Raw genomic sequence first — 16,198 nt, 5'->3', positions numbered from 1 at the left:
GCAAATTTGAACATAGAGAGATTCTACAAGTGTCAAATGAGATGAATGACAGGTTGTTCTGTTTTAAATGGTGTTGGTTAGAGAACGAACATGGGCTGGCACACTGGAGAACTCCCTGTTCCCTGCATGGACTCATCATTTATGTCTATCTGCGGGGACAGGCAGGTTTCCATTTTAACACCTTATCTGGATGACAGTACCTCCAACAATGCAACACACCCTCAGTACTGTACTGAGGAGTCAGTCTGGATTTTGTGCTCAAGTCCTGAAGTGGAACTTAAACTCTTGTACAAACTTCTAACTCTGAGGCAAGAATGCTACCACAGATCCAAACCGGTAATGGTCAGCTCAGCTTTGAAAGAGGAGAGGAGAAAAGAGATAGAAATGGAACTCTAGAATAACAGAAGCATTGTTATGTCCCTGCAGCTCTTTACTGTCAATACAAACACATTGGCAGTGGAAATATAGGGCTAAATTTGAAAGTGACTTCACAAACAAGCCTCCAGAGATTATTCAAAGTTTTGTTGTATAATAGGACTTCCCTCATCACAAAATAGCATCATTCAATGGAAATGTTCCCAAGATAATTGCAGGTGAAAAGGCTATTTGGCCCATCTGAATTCAACCATCCTAAAGTCCTGCCATTTCAGCATTCAATTGTTTCCCAAAGAATACCAAAATCTTCACTCACTCTATAGGTGTAATTTGTCTCTTGCCTCTCATCTTCCTCCAAAGTCTTAGCTCAGAGGTAGTATGGTAGTCTCTGAGTCAAAGGGTTGTAGGTTTAAGTCCCAGTCAAGAGATTTGGCTGACACTCCAGTGCAGTGCCAAGGGAGTCTTGCATTGCTGGAGGTGTTGTCTTTCGCATGAGTTGTTAAACCAAGGACCCATATGCCTTTTCAGGTGGACATAAAAGGTTCAAAGAAGAGTGGTAGTGTTCTCCCCAGTGTCCTGGCCGATATTTATTCCTTAGCCAACATCACTAAGAACAGTTCATCTAGCTTTTGTCACATTGCTGTTTGCCGGAGTTTACTGTGCACAAGTTGGTTGCCATGTTACTGAGATTACAACAGTGCCTACACTTCAAAAACACTTCAATGGCTGTAAAGTACTTTGGGACATGAAGACTGCTATAGAAATGCATCTTTCTACCCTTTCCCATTCTTTCTTGATTAACCATTCTTTGCGTGAAGAACTTCTTGATATCTTCCCTGAAGTTATTGTTTGCTAACTTGTACCTAGGTCCCACTCTTGCAATTAAACTTGAAGTAATATTCCTGTTTATCTTCTCTATTCCCTTATCTATCTCATATATCTCTGTAAGATAACCTCTCAGGTGCTCCCTTCCCATGCTGAAAAACCACAAATCTCTGGTCTTCTCTCAAAACTCAATCTTTTGATCAACCTTAGAGGTGTTCCCTGCACTAGTTCTAGTGGAAGAGTGTCATCCTTGTATCTGGGTGACCAGAACTGGGTGCAGTACTCAAGGTAGAGTGTGAACAGGCAAGTTCTGCTCAAAGGGAGCCACACTGTTTCATTCATAATTTAGGTACAAATAGATTCTGAGTTTCCAGGAAACTCAGGAAGGACTAATTATACACAAAATGGCCAGAATTTTACATGGAGGTGGAGGCCCCAATCCCCTGGCTGAAAAGTCTGAGGTGATCCTGCCTCCACTTGATCAGGACACGCCACAGTGATTAACGGCCATCGGGCTGTTAATTGGTTCAGGGCGAGTATTCTGCCCCCATCTGGGAGGAAGTTCTGCCTCCAACAGCTGCTGGCCAATTAATTGGCTGGCAACTCTCTAGTCCCAGCAGCATCACTGAGAGTAGTGGCCACAGCTGGGACTACAGGAAACCCTCAAAAATGAGGAGGGATGAAGTCGGATATCAATATAAGTCTGGAGTTTTGCTGGGGCCAGGCTGGCAGACCCCGGTGAGAGGAGTGGAGGACCACATTTAAGAGGGCGATAAGGGAACACAACGAGGGTCTGGGGAATGCTGTGGTAGGTGGGGCCTAAGTACAGTTTAGGGTGTGCAACCCATTCAGCCCACAAAAAGGCCACCAATTTCACCTGGCAGCCTTGCTATGGGGTGTGGACACCTTCCTCAGCTGGTAAAATCTTGGCAGTGGTGTGAGGAGGTCCTGAAGTGGCCATTATGGTCTCAATTGGCCCAAGGATGGTCAGGCAGCCCTGCACTCCATGTTGCTGGTAAAATACTGGTGGAGATTGGTAGGTAATGCCACCACAGCAGCCAATTTTACAGCAACTCCCCCTTACGACCCAGCCCATTCTTGTGGGGGCTGAAAAATTCCACTCAATGTTTCTCATGAGCTGCAGCACTTACCTTCCAAATTGAGACAACTTCTCTATTTCTTTTTCTTCAAAGGAAACCGTATCATTATGGGGAAGAGCCACGTCTTCCGTTTCAACCACCCTGAACAGGCCCGTCAAGAGCGCGACAAGACACCCTGTGCGGAGACACCAGTGGAGCCTGTGGACTGGGCCTTTGCTCAGCGGGAATTGCTAGAGAAGCAGGGCATCGACATGAAGCAGGAGATGGAACAAAGGTAAAAGGAAGAATACTGGAAGAATTTGGGTTGAAAGAGGGGATAAATGGCGGATAACTGGTGAAATTCTTTGGTTTAAAGCAAAACAACCCATCAAGTGGGCATGAGTTAATTTAGCCTAATCACAATGATCTAATTTTTATACAAACCACTAGCATTTAGAATCCTGGAAGTATTCAACAGACGCTTATAGATTCAGTACCTTTGATTTACCGGGCCCAGCCCTTGGGGCACTGGCAAGTCTTCATAAAATCTTAATGAACTTCATTGCACAAACCTCTCAGTGGGACTGCTGATTTAGATCCAAATTAGGGACAGATTTTTCACTCAATGCCAACGCTTATCCATTAATTTATGGTAACCAATTAAGTCAAATTCTGTTTCCATTACATTGGACCACCATAGGTTTGCCCATGCTTTGGAGTCATATTTGTGATGTGATCCAATTCACATTTTTGTGGAAATATATTGCTTTGAAAATTGATAATCCCATTGGCGCATGGAAGGTATGTGGCCAGGACACTGCAGAGGGAGCTTGGAGTCAGTCTGCCAGCTCTGTTGTGTTTGATGGGACAGTGTAGAGGGAGTTCCGTCTGCAGCCAACCCATGTTATGCCTGACCGAGGAGGTTTTTTTTATTCTTCCATAGGATGCGGGTATCACTGGCAAGGCCAGCATTTGTTCCCCATCCTAATTTGCCCTTGAGAAGGTAGTGGTGAGCCATCTTCTTGAACTGCTGCAGTCCATGTGGTACAGTGGCACCCATGGTGCTGCTGGGAAAGAAGTTCCAGGATTTTGACCCTGCAACAGTAATGGAACAATGATTGTAGTTCCAAGTCAGTATGGTGGAATTTGCAGTTGGTGGTGTTTCCACGTGTCTGCTGCCCTTGTCCTTCTCGGTGGTAGAGGTCGTGGGTTTGGAAGGTGCTGCTGAAGGAGCTTTGGCGAGTTGCTGCAGTGCATCTTGTGATGGTGCACACACTGCTGCCACTTTAAGTCAGTGGTGGAGGGAGTGAAAGTTTAAGATGGCCGATGGGGTAATTATCAAGCGGGCTGCTTTGTCCTGGATGGTGTCGAGCTTCTTGAGTGTTATTGGAACTGTACTCATCAAGGCAAGTGGAGAGTATTCCATCACACTCCTGAGTTGTGCTTTGTAGATGGTGGACAGGCTTTGGGGAGTCAGGAAGTGAGTTACACACCTCAAAATTCCCAGCCTCTGACCTGCTCTTGTAGTATTTGATGGGACAGCATTGAGGAAGCTTTGCCCTATATCTAACCGGTACGATACCTGACTTAGGAATGTTTGATGACACAGCTTTGAATGACCTTTGCCATAGGGGACACACAACCTGGTTCCCTAAGGTTATTTCCACTAGTGGTTTAATTCTATTCCCCATTGAAATGATTTGTAGTGTTCTGTGATGCCTTTTCTGAATCAGCCTGAGAAAGATATTTTACTCTGTTAAATTGCTTCTCAGGCTTCAGGAACTAGAAACTCAATATCGGAGAGAAAAGGAAGAGGCTGATTTACTGTTGGAGCAGCAGAGACTGGTATGTGCCAACACAGTTTCTTGAAATTCACTGAACCAACAGCAAAAGCTCTTAGTTATCAGCTATTCCCATCTGCATCAGCTCTGTGTATGCACCATGATGCAGTGAAAGTGGACCCTGTGTAAAAACTAGTGAGTTAATCGGTGTGAGTTAGGAACAGGAACTGGTCATTGGGCCCACCAAACCAACCTGTCCTGTTTATCTGACAGCCGCATCTTCTAATTCTCCCGTCTCTGCAGTTAATGTTTCTTGAACATGTTCCATCTCAACAGGCCTTCCACAAATCTAGTGCTTCATAAGATCTTAAGACATTCAGTGAAACCCTGACTGAAAGGAAGAGAAGCTCACCTGAGCCAAAGGAACAGTCAAAGTGCAGAAAGTCATAGATAACAATCAAAAGTTGGTGAAGAGGGATGAAGGGAAGAGTTTACATCAAGCAAGTTCTCTTTCCTGCTGTGAACTGGATTCAGAACCTGCTTGAGTGAAAGTTAATCATCCATTCCATTCTACTCAGGTTTCTGAAAGTGTTCCTTCATCTGTGATTCCAGCCTGGAATTTCAGATGCTCTGTCACCACAGGGCAGTTATTTGATACCAAAAAAACTGTTAATCCAGGCATGAAATTTTACAACACCCTTCCCATTCACTCCCATTGTATAGAATTCTAATGAACTAAACCACTTCATTTTTACTCTCATTGAGAGGTTCAGTAAATCAATCCCTTTCCTATTCCCTTTCCTATTCACCCCCATTAGATAGACTTCTAATGACCTAATCCTCTTCCCATTCACTCCTATTTTATAGAAGCCCAGTGGCCTGAACTCCTTTCCATTTTCTTCCACAGTAACGGACCAAATGTTTTTCCTTTCACTCCCATTGCACAGAATTCCAAAGGACCAAATTGTCTTCCTTTCATTCCTGCCGTATGGAATTCTCGTGGACTAGACTTTTTCATATTTATTCTCATTGCATATAATTACAATGGACCAACCCTTCCTATTCATTCCAGTGGGATAGAATCCCAATCATTGCTCACTGGCTGTCTTAGGTCAGCAGATTGACAAGTGTGGAACACAGAAAAAAAGAGTGGACTCTGGTTAGTCTACACACTTCCCTTCATAGCATTTAAAATCCTGGGACTATTCAACAGTTACTTAAAAATCAGTACTTTAGATTTAAGGGAAAGCAGTATTTACCAGGCCCAGCTTTTGTGGCATTGGCAAGTCTTCATAAAATCTTTACATACCTCACTCTATCAATGTCATGGCAGAAATGTCAGTGTACAGATGATGATATTTACTGAACAGAAGCATTCTCCTTTAGAAGACGACGAGTAGTGTACAGCTATGCTTTTTTTAACGATTTGTTTTAACCCTCCCTTACCAGGACTATGAAAGCAGGCTCGAGGCCTTACAAAGGCAGATGGATTCCTGCTTCTACCCAGACAATGCACAGGAAGATGAAGAGCCAGAGGAGGAAGGTGAGGGATACAGTCCTCTCCATTTTTAATCTTGATCCTTTTCACTGATTTCTGACTCAGGTCCATGATCAGTGAAGCTGGTGGAGCAGGACAGATGGCTTTTGCATTGTGTATAGGATGTATTAACACTTATAGAGAGGCCTGGCACAGCATGGGTCTGCAACTGTGATCTCCCACAAACTGAGTAACTGGTCTCAGCTATGCTCCAACTAAACTATGAGTACTTTTCCACAGGGAAGGAAAGGGTCCACAAAAAGCTCCTTGAGCACACCATCTGCAGTTCTTTTTTTATTCGTCCATGGGATGTGGGCGTCGCTGGCTAGGCCAGCATTTTATGCCCATTCCTAATTGCCCTTGAGAAGGCAGTGGTGAGCTGCCTTCATGAACTGCTCTGGAAATGGATGGGACAGTGGGTCAGACACTGTCCTTTCACACTCTGGGACTGAGTGGGACAGTGGGTCAGACACTGTCCTTTCACACTCTGGGACTGGGTGGGACAGTGGGTCAGACACTGTCCTTTCACACTCTGGGTCTGCGTGGGACAGTGGGTCAGACACTGTCCTTTCACACTTTGGGACTGGGTGGGACAGTGGGTCAGATGCTGTCCTTTCACACTCTGGGACTGGGTGGGACAGTGGGTCAGATACTGTCCTTTCACACTCTGGGACTGGGTGGGACAGTGGGTCAGACATTGTCCTTTCACACTCTGGGACTGGGTGGGTCAGTGGGTCAGACACTGTCCTTTCGCACTCTGGGACTGGGTGGGTCAGTGGGTCAGACACTGTCCTTTCACACTCTGGGACTGGGTGGGTCAGTGGGTCAGACACTGTCCTTTCACACTCTGGGACTGGGTGGGTCAGACACTGTCCTTTCACACTCTGGGACTGGGTGGGACAGTGGGTCAGACACTGTCCTTTCACATTCTGGAAATGGGTAGCACAGTGGGTCAGACACTGTCCTTTCACACTCTGGAACTGGGGACACAGTGGGTCAGACACTGACCTTTCACACCCTGAGACAGTCTGCTCATTTAAGGAGCCTAAGTCATCTCAGTTTGTGAAAGTCTCATTGGAGAAAGTTCATAACACTGCTTATAATTTACCATCTCCCTCTCACTCAGAGTGATGTGTGGATAGGTATGGTAGGCCTTGGGAACTCTGGTGGAGTATGCCATTGAGGCACATTGTTGATGTAGGAAGGGTCATCCTGTTGTGACATGTACCAGGCCTGACTCCTGAGTTTTTTGTTGTAATATGTTTTCCATTGTTGCCTTTCTGCACAGTGCAATGGACAGAGCAGGAGTTTGAGTTAGCCCTCTGGGCATTCCGTAAGTGGAAATGCTACCAGTTTACCTCCTTGCGGGACCTGCTCTGGGGAAACGCCATCTTCCTGAAAGAGGCCAATGCCATCAGTGTGGAGTTGAAGAAAAAGGTAATCAGCTACTTTTCAATGACATGCAGGGATTAAGACCAAGTAGTGCGATCTATTAATCTGCTGTGTAGTTATTAGCCAAATTCAATTGAGCAAAATCTGACCATGACCCTATTATGTCCTGTGAGCAAGAGGTTCGAGAAATCATGCACATTGCCTATGTGCATGTCATCAGATTTTTAAACTCAACACATGCTTTTAAAGTACCTCTGACAGCCCCTGTATAAACCTTGTGAACATTTCAGTCAGGTCAGGCCTTTACGGCCTAGAGAGTGAGGAAGGACAGCACAATTAAGTCAGGCAGGAAGAGGTTACTAAGTTTGTGTGAGGTGAGACCACAGAGAGACATAAGACCAGAAGTAGTTTGAAGTTGACTTGGCACACATGGAGAGCCTGTGGAGCTGAGAGAATATGAAAGGGAAGGTGGGGGAAGGTAAGGCAAACAAATCCAGAGCTCTCTGGATGTTAAAAGAGATGGAGAGTAAGATGAAGCAGAAAAAGGGTGGACAGATGTAAGGTGGATAATACAATTGAGAACTAGGTTGAATTATAGAAGGTTCAGAGATGAAGTGAAAAAACAAAGAAGAGAGGTAAGGAGAGAGTATGAGAAGGGATTGGTAGTTAATATAACAGGGAGTCCAAAAGTCTTCTATAGTACATATAAATAGTAAAGGAGTAGTAAAAGGTGGATTGAGGTTGATTTTGGACCTAAATGGGGATTGTAGCATGGAGGCAAGAGGCATAGCTGAGGTGCTAAAAGAGTAATTTGCATCTGTCTTTACCAAGGAAGAAGATGCTGCCCAAGCCGTAGTGAAAAAGGAGGTAGTGGACACCCTGGGTGGGCTAAAAATTGTTAAAGAGGAGGTATTAGATAGGTGGCTGCACCAAAAAGTTGATCAGTCACCAAGGCCAGGTGGAATGAATCTGAGGAGGCCAGAAGGCCTCCTCCTCTTCCGTAACCATTTATTCTATAATTCCATACCTGTTGACTTTGTTGAAATGCTAACCAAGGAAATTGATGGAATTGAGGCAGAATTCACAGTGTATTGATGGGAGGAAGACCTCAGTCTTTCCCAGATTCAGCTGGCGTAAATGTTAACTTATGTTCAATGCTAACTAGGTCCAGCTATTATAGAGGAAATTGCGAACCTGAATCAATGGAGGAGAAAATAAGATAGAGCTCGGTGCCCTCAGTTTATTTGTGGAAGCTTATCCCCTCGTGAAAGGGTTGCATGCAGATAATCAAAACAGAGATCCAAGAAGAGATCACTAGAGCCGACTGTACGAGTGAAAGAGAAGCCATTGGTAGCAATATAGGGACTGTTGAGAAATTGGAGGAGGATGGAGTTATCAATTGTGCCAAAAGCAAGAGAGGTCTAGCAGGACAATGGAGACAGTGAGCCATGGTCTCAGTCACACAGGATGTAATTTGTGACTTTGATTATGTGATCTTTGTATTGTGGGCAGGGCAGAAACTGGATTAGATGGACTCGAATATAAACATTGATGAGATAGATGGGAGCATAGTTGTCGGGTAAAAATGAATTCCAGGACATGTGAGAGAGAGGGAAGGTGTGCATCATTGTTGGTGCTGAGAGAAGGCACCCCAGTAAAACTCCCCATGCCCCCAACCTTACAAATCAGATACCCCATTAAACACGTGGGCACCAGAAATATAGGTTCTGTAAAGGACCACAGAAACATGTTTCAAAATTTTGCCTTCTATTTAAACAGGTCCAATTCCAATTCGTGCTCCTCACAGACACTTTGTACTCCCCTCTACCTCCTGACCTCATGCCTCCTGATGCAGTCAAGGACAGGGAGAAGCGACCATTTCCACGTACCATTGTGGCAGTAGAAGTCCAAGACCAGAAGAATGGAGCAACACACTACTGGACCCTAGAGAAACTCAGGTACGAGGAAATACAAGGTATCAATTAACAGGAGAGAGCCAAGGTTAGATCATAAACAGTCCCAGAATGTTTAACACCAACTACTAGAAACAAAGCCTTCAGGAACTTTCAACCATTTATTAAACATGTACAACTATATGGAGGGATAGATAAGCCCAAGGCTCCTTCCAGAAGAATCTCTCTCGGAGTTCTAGGAACACGTGATCTGACATCACTGATGATGTTAGCTATTAGCATAATAGCTATTAACCCTTTATACTACATCTCCCTCCAAGTCTTTCATTCTCCTCATTAAATATTTACACACACTTCACCCCCCCACCACCACCACTAGCCCCCACCCCCCCCCACCCCCACACCCACCCCAAGCCCACACCCCACAGCATCTCTTGTGGCAGTGGCATTAACCTCCGACTGTATTCTCAGCTCTGTTAGAGGATGTATGTTCTCCATTTTCTTCTTGGAACTCACTTAACTCAGTAGACAGAGATTCCTGTTTCTAGTGTACAGTATAAAGGAGATAAACAGACATTCTCTTTTTCTTCTTCCTGTTTGTACCCCCTTTATAGTTGTGCTGCTGGCTACTCTTTCTTGAATGAATGAGACTTGGTCAGCTTCTGTTGAGGTGTGTATAGCTGTAGTGGGCCTACAGATCTTCTGATCCAGCAATTCCATTGCCTACAAAAGTGTCAATTGCATCAGTACATTCAATGATTCCTGTGCCAGGAATGAAATGCTGTGCAATCCCAATGAATCCAATGGACAAACAGAAGAATGAAGATCATTCTCAAGTGGAGTTGATGATACTTTTGTTAATACTGTGGGGTTTTGTCTTTCTGCTTGTGGTTGTTCAGCATTCACACGTTCTGCTTTCACGTAAGTGTGAGCTTGCTGTTCACGAGGATTGGCACTTCAAGAGCTTCAGCGGTCAAGGCAATATCTTGAATAGAGCTAAATGTCACCTCGAATTCTGTTACTATATGGTGTTTTATTAGATTAGGCTGTTGTACTGCTGCCTCCTCTAGATTCGAAGAGGTTACAATTCCTTGTACATCTGAAGTGTGTGTGAGATCAGTAGCTAGTACATCAGCAGGAATTCACCAAGGCTCCTTAGACAGCATCTTCCAAACCCACAACCACTACCATCTAGAAGGACAAGGGCAGCAGATAGATGGGAACACCACCACCTGGAAGTTCCCCTCCAAGTCGCTCACCATCCTGACTTGGAAATATATCGCCGTTCCTTCACTGTCGCTGGGTCAAAATCCTGGAACTCCCTTCCTAACAGCACTGTGGGTGTACCTACACCACATGGACTGCAGCTGTTCAAGAAGGCAGCTCACCACCACCTTCTCAAGGGCAATTAGGGATGGGCAATAAATGATGGCCCAGCCAACTAAGCCCACATCCCATGAATGAATAAAAAATAAATTCAGTCACTTCCTCTTCAGCTTTGACATCAGGGTTTGGGGGGTCAACTTTGTGTTCTGCAATTGTCTCACTAACCATTTTAGGAGCTTCTGTTCCTGGTTTCTTTTGTGAGAGCCAGTGCCTGCACCAGGTTGTCCTCTGGTAAGGACATCATTGTCCTTACTAGAAAAGTGGATTGGCATGCTGGTCATATTCATCAGTAATGTTCTGGTCACCCTCATCAGTGGTATCTTGGTTGTGGTCTCTACCTGCTCTCTCTTCAAAAAGTAATGCAAGTTCCGGAATTTCCACCTCTGGCCATCGTGATTGGTGCTCCAGGCTCCATCTTCACTATTCTCTCCTCAAAGTAAATGCAATTTCCAGAACATCCTCCTGTGGCTGCAGGTTTGGAGCTTCCTCTATGGAGACTAATTCAAACCGTTCTGGGTTGCCTTTCTACAGAAACTGGTGAGTAAAGGAGCTGCAACTCTATACCAGCTTCTCTGCTTAATAAAGGGCAATCTTGACTATGAGCAACGTACAAAGTGTCAGTAAGTTCTCTGGCATTACATCGAAGTGTAGCTGCCCTTGCACCTTCAGTGAGATACCCCTGGACCGTAGAGTCAAAATGGCTGGAGAAACTCAGGTTTCAGCCATTGTGCTGTATCAGAAGAAACTGACACACCCACTCCCTTGTCCTATTTAAAATGGGTTTTGTGGCCATTGACTATGATATCTGCACCACAAAAAGTTCCCCTTGGATTTTGCAACTTCACCCAAGAATGGCACTTCATGTTCCTCTGTGTCTTCTATTTCCAGGATACTGAATGATCTCCCCTTAACGTTTGGAGTAGTAGGCTTTCTTTTGTGGCATACCACTTTAAAATGGCCCCGCCTCCTACAGAAATGGCAGGACAGTCTTCATGCCAATGGGGTTTACTTGTGCCACAATGGGAACACTGGATAACCACGGCAACTGCTTCCTCTTGGTTCTGTGTCTGCGTTTTAGTGGATGTGCTGGTATTGGTCACAAACTAGACTGAGTCAGTAGTCTGACTCCACAAAGGCACCTTGGTTCTGCTTTGTAGCTCAGCCTGTTTGACTGATTGCACTGCCTTGGACAATGTTAAATCCTCCTTCGAATGCAGAAAATCAGATAAGGCTTCATCAAGCACTTCCACCACAATGTCATCTCAAATGAGTTAATCCTGTAAAGCCCCATACTCACAGCAATCAGCCAAACAATACAGGTCGTTTATGAAAAAATCAGCAATTTCTACAGATTCCTGAGTGCATCTGTTAACCCTTGCATGGTCAATAATAATGTTCCTCTGAGATTGAAATACGAATCAAAGGCCTTAATAACCATTTCATAGGTCCTCATTAATACCTTGCCTTATTAAAATGTCATCTGCACTGTTGGATTGGAATAGAGGAGTATGCTGACCTGTTCTTTATCAGGCTTCTGTGCTGGCCCTGAAGTGGTCCTCTGCCTGTTGAATCTGTGATCTCCAGTTTTGCCAGTGCGCTGCTTGGTCAGGGCTTTCTACGTGGTCAAAGGATTTGGGCAGAGGTAGGACTTTTTCCATGATGGTCTGTTACTTTTAGTTAACTGTCTTTGGACTCAATTGGCGCTTTTCCCCCTGATTCTGTGGCGCAGTTGTTCCCGGTCTGCCTTGTATTCAATGGCTTTCACTTTCCTGCCACCATCGGTTTCCTCGGGGATCTTTGCTATTCAATAAGTTTACCACTGCCACCATGAAGTATCATCATAAACGGTCCCAAGGTGTGCTTAACCCCAACTACTGGAAACAAGGCCTATAGGGACTTTCAAACATTTATTAACTATATAAAATGATGTACAGGGATAGGTAAGCATTGGGCTCCTTCCAGAACCACCTCTCTGAATTCCAGCGACATGTGATTTGACATCACTGTTGACATATATTAGCCAATAGCATAATAGCTATTTATACTACAGTTGCCTGAAGCATTGGTCGAGGTGGGGATACTATGCATTGGAAGACAAATGAGATAAATTATCAGCATAACATCAACCAAATGCTGGACTAGCATAATCTACGTACCTGCGCATGTAGATAGCAGCATCATTTTGAACCTGAAAAATGGTTCTGTTTCATATACAGTACAGAGCAAATTAAATAAGGCTGCACTTTCTGAGCAGACGAGAATATGGGTCAAAGTATAGGATCAATACTTTGTGGTTATGTAAAAGATCTATATTATTGCTCACACCCCTAGCTAGTGAGGCTCTGTCTATGAAAACTCCTCTTGCTCCTCAAGTTAAAAATGCAGGCCCACCAAGAACTTTGAGTTAAGGTTACCTGCTTGGAGGTATTCAAAATTCATCCCAGAGCTCTGTTTAAAAACAGCCACTTGTAGACTGGTTACTTCCAATAAAAAAGAAATCTGCTTAGGAACAGAAGAAGGCCATTCGTCCCCTTGAGCCTGTTCCACTGTCTATCATGGCTGACCTTTGCCTCAATGCCATACAGATAAACCATCTACAGGCCCAAGGTCTGAGCTGATTCCAGGTACTAATCTCACCAGCAGCCTCTTGGTAATCCACTGGAAATGGGTGCCTCTTGGATGAAATAAGTGTAAATTGAGGCTCATGGAAATTCCCTTCAACCTCATTTTGATGGGTACAATGCAGGCTCAGGTCCAAATTTGCCTCCTTTTTTACATCCTGGAAATCTCTAGACTGAGTAAAGAAGATAAAAACCCAGTGTAATGGTTCCCTGGAGCTTTATTCCTCCCTGCTAACATCTGGGAAATGAGGATTTCCCTAGGCACGAGGCTAGGCAATATCAGTACCTATATAATATTTGGGTAGTCCAATCACTTCTTGAATTTTAGTGGCATCTCCTCTTTAAGCAGCAATATATCCCACATCATCCACTGGCCTACTTCATTACATCCACACATTTACTTTTACTCCTTCAATTGCCCTATAATTTTCAACATTAAAATCTAATTGATTATCCCGGCTTCTCTCAGATGATAAATTTCCTTTCAACTCGTTAGTTGTCCACATAACGTTACTGCATCAACAAGTTTAATACTGCTCACATATTCGAATTAGTGCTAAAAGGGAACACTTACAAAGAAATGCTTAATAACTGGGAAATGCCCAATCCTATAAATCTCCTGTCCATGCCAATAGTGCCCATGCATCAAGCATGTTTGCTTTATTGCTGTCACATTGCCCAATAAAATCCGTCTGCCTTTCTTCATCCCTCTTTACTTGTTGGTCCTGGTTCTTTTGAATCCTGTCAACCTCTGCTAAAGTCACTGTCAAGTCACACCCCAGAGCCAGTGTGAACAGCAAGGGATGCAAATTCTGTGAAGTTGCATTTACCACTGCTGCCTTGATGGTTCCTCACCTTCTTGTGCCCAGCAGCTATGAGGATGTAGTTGTAATTGCTGTGTGTTGGATTCCTACCTCCTGCAGGCAGAGACTGGACTTGATGCGGGAGATGTATGACCGTGCTGCTGAAGTGCCTTCCAGTGTGGTTGACGACTGTGACAATGTTATGACGGGTGGGGATCCATTTTACGATCGCTTCCCATGGTTCCGGTTGGTTGGAAGGTAAGAGTGTTTTAAATTCCTTTTCTGGAATTGATCATCCTAAGTCTAAACATTGTAATACTCTGTGGATATGAGCAGTGAAGCCAAACAGAAAGTTCGATTAATCTGAATTTGAAAGGCTCCAAATTGTTCCCATTCCAGTTTTGATCAATTTGGATTAAAATTAGTATTCCCATTTCTTTCAAGAAAGAGCCCAGAAGGAGTTAAATCTCACTGCTTAATGACTTGCACAGCACCCTAGTTCTCCTTCTGCCAGCAGGTAATGCTTCACACTAACGCAATTAGGATCTGGATTTTCTGTTCCAGTTGCCCAGATGTGAATGGACACTGCTCATTCCTAGCATTGTCTCCATGGAAATAGCAACAGGAGGCGAGAGAGTGGCGACTATACTCTCTCGACTCTGACTGCTGGTTTTCTCTGGAGTCCCAACCTATTTTCACCTGAATGATACTGAGGCATTCTCTACAGTCCAGCCTGCAGTAAGGGTCTTCTCCTTAGATTAGGGGTACTTGACTAATCCAAGTGTAGCTATCCAACCAGTCCAATTGAGGTGGCACCAAACACAACTCGGCAGCAAGATGTGCCAGTAGCAATTCCCACCCCCTTGCCCACAGTTCTTGTAGTTGTGCACCCAGGAAGGCAAACAGGTATATCACACATTCTCAGGGATTGGGTGGTATTCACAGTGAGAGCATGCCACTCACATATAATTCTCTGTTTTTTTTTTAATTATTTGTTCTCTGGGCGTGGTGACTCTGGCAAGGTCACATTTATTGCCCATAGTTATCAGGAGAAGTTGATGCGAATTTTCTCTTTGAGCCATTGCAGCCCTTGTGATGCTGCAGCTCCTGCAGAGGTATTAGTTAGAGCATTCTAGAACATTGACCCAATGACAATGGAGGTATGGCCATTTGTTTCATTTATCCTGGGATTTAGCCAGTATTCACAAACAAGAATGTGATGCTCAACCACATTCCTTTGATTCTTTATGACCTTTGGTTTTCCTTTATTCAGCTGCTGCCTTTCAGTTTTTCTGCCTCATGTTAGTAACACCAGTTTCTTTGACACACTGACCTGCCCCTCACCATTGGGAGAGATGCTGTGCCATTTCACCTCTTGAGAAGCAGATTTGTTTCCCTCCAAAACTGTGACATCAAAAACATTGATAACAGTATCAACCTACAGCAAGACCTGTAAGATGAATAGCTCATTGTTTTGCAGGCTCACAAGCTTCTATCCACACCTCAGGGGCAGGAAAACAGTAACTTTAAATCTCACTGAATAATATTCATTACAAAGACATGAATTTGATCATGTAAAGCTCCTTTTCCACTTTTTAAAGTAAATGTTAACCAGTTTTTATTTGTACTATACTCTTAGAGTTGAGCACATAATCTAAACTGATAGTCTAGTGCAGTACTGAGGGCATGCTGCACTGGTGGACGTATCAACTTACAGATAAGATGTCAAACCAAGACCCCACTTGCCCGCTAAGGTAGATGTAAAAGATCCCACAGCACTATTCAAAGAAAAGCAAAGGAGTTCTCCCAGTATTTGTCCTTTAACCAACACTAATGAAATAGATAAACAGGTCACTCAACTCACTGCTGTTTATGTTACAGATGATCAGATCATTTAATTTTCGAAATGCACTGTATAAATACAAATCTTTCTACCTTTCGTACCTTCTCTTTTCATTACCTTTCTCCCCCCATCTCTTCTCTTGCCAACCTTTTTTTTCTTTCTTTTTCACTCACATACTTTCACTTGGTACCTCACTATCTCCAATTTTCAGTATCACTCTGACAACCATCCTTTACTCTGTCCTCTCTCCCCATCTTGTTTCACAGATTCTGCTCTAATTGCATCTTTTACAATTTCATAAACCTCGGTCGTGTAGCAAGGTGACAACCAAACCTTTCAACACAGTGCTCATACTTCTTCAGTTCTCTGCCTGAAGGCAGGTCTGACCCACAACGCCACGACCTCCACCATGGGCGGGGCAAGGAGGCAGGTCCCGAATCCACCCTAGGCAGAACGGGGATTGAACTCCATGCTGTTGGCACCAACCTGACCATCCAGCCAACTTAGCCAACCGGCCCCCCAAGGAGTCTGAGTTGCTATGGCAATGCACACTTTTACATGCGTATCGTAGCCTGGAACTATGGATAGTAACGGTAGAGGCTCCAATTTCTTTCCATCTCTTGGCTGACCAGGAATCTCTCCC

General features: G+C 44.2%; 1 protein-coding gene across 1 annotated transcript in view; it reads left to right on the top strand.

Annotated features, from left to right (window-relative positions):
* Nucleotides 1-16,198, top strand: part of kif1aa (kinesin family member 1Aa) — a 324,793-nt gene that overhangs the window by 188,719 nt on the left and 119,876 nt on the right. Inside the window, exons 20-25 of the mRNA XM_078563437.1 lie at nt 2,394-2,574; nt 4,052-4,124; nt 5,510-5,603; nt 6,886-7,034; nt 8,769-8,947; nt 13,833-13,970. Coding sequence (XP_078419563.1) covers nt 2,394-2,574; nt 4,052-4,124; nt 5,510-5,603; nt 6,886-7,034; nt 8,769-8,947; nt 13,833-13,970 — 814 coding nt within the window. The remainder of the gene's footprint in view (nt 1-2,393; nt 2,575-4,051; nt 4,125-5,509; nt 5,604-6,885; nt 7,035-8,768; nt 8,948-13,832; nt 13,971-16,198) is intronic.

The sequence above is a fragment of the Cetorhinus maximus genome, chromosome 19 (assembly GCF_964194155.1).
Source record: "Cetorhinus maximus chromosome 19, sCetMax3.hap1.1, whole genome shotgun sequence".
Lineage (NCBI taxonomy): Eukaryota > Metazoa > Chordata > Chondrichthyes > Lamniformes > Cetorhinidae > Cetorhinus > Cetorhinus maximus.
The sequence above is the reverse complement of the archived record's forward strand: the minus strand, read 5'-3'. Positions and strand labels throughout refer to the sequence as shown.